At 44.5% G+C, this 328-nt stretch overlaps 1 protein-coding gene across 1 annotated transcript; it reads left to right on the top strand.

The window, feature by feature from the left end:
• Positions 1 to 80: 80 nt before the first annotated feature.
• Positions 81 to 328, top strand: CSUI_011555 (uncharacterized protein; the record flags this gene model as incomplete). The annotated part of the gene is made up of 1 exon (XM_068071653.1): positions 81 to 328. A coding segment is annotated over one exon (248 nt), but the record flags the coding sequence as incomplete, so codon positions are not given.

Raw genomic sequence — 328 nt, 5'->3', positions numbered from 1 at the left:
CTTCTTCATCTTCTTTTTCCTCTCGTTGTTCGAACTGTGAGGTGTTGAAGCGTCAGATTCTTTCTCTTCGTCTTCGCGGAATGGATGAATGGCGAGAAAAGTGCCGCCTTTTAGAGCAGGCTTTAGAAGAAAGAATGGTCGCTCTTCATGATAAGCAGAAGACCATCGACGACTTAACTCGATCTCTTGGAGAGGAGCATCGTTCTTACGAACTTGAAGTGAAGAAAGTCCAAGTGTATCAAGAAGAGACCTCCACCTATCAGTCGCAGATACGTATGTATGAGAAGACCCTTTCATCTCTCTATGACGAACACCGGGAGAAAGATTA

The sequence above is a fragment of the Cystoisospora suis genome (genome assembly GCF_002600585.1).
Source record: "Cystoisospora suis strain Wien I chromosome Unknown contig_13567, whole genome shotgun sequence".
NCBI classification, from domain to species: Eukaryota; Apicomplexa; class Conoidasida; order Eucoccidiorida; family Sarcocystidae; genus Cystoisospora; species Cystoisospora suis.
Note: the sequence above shows the minus strand (reverse complement) of the source record. Positions and strands in the feature narration are given on the sequence as shown.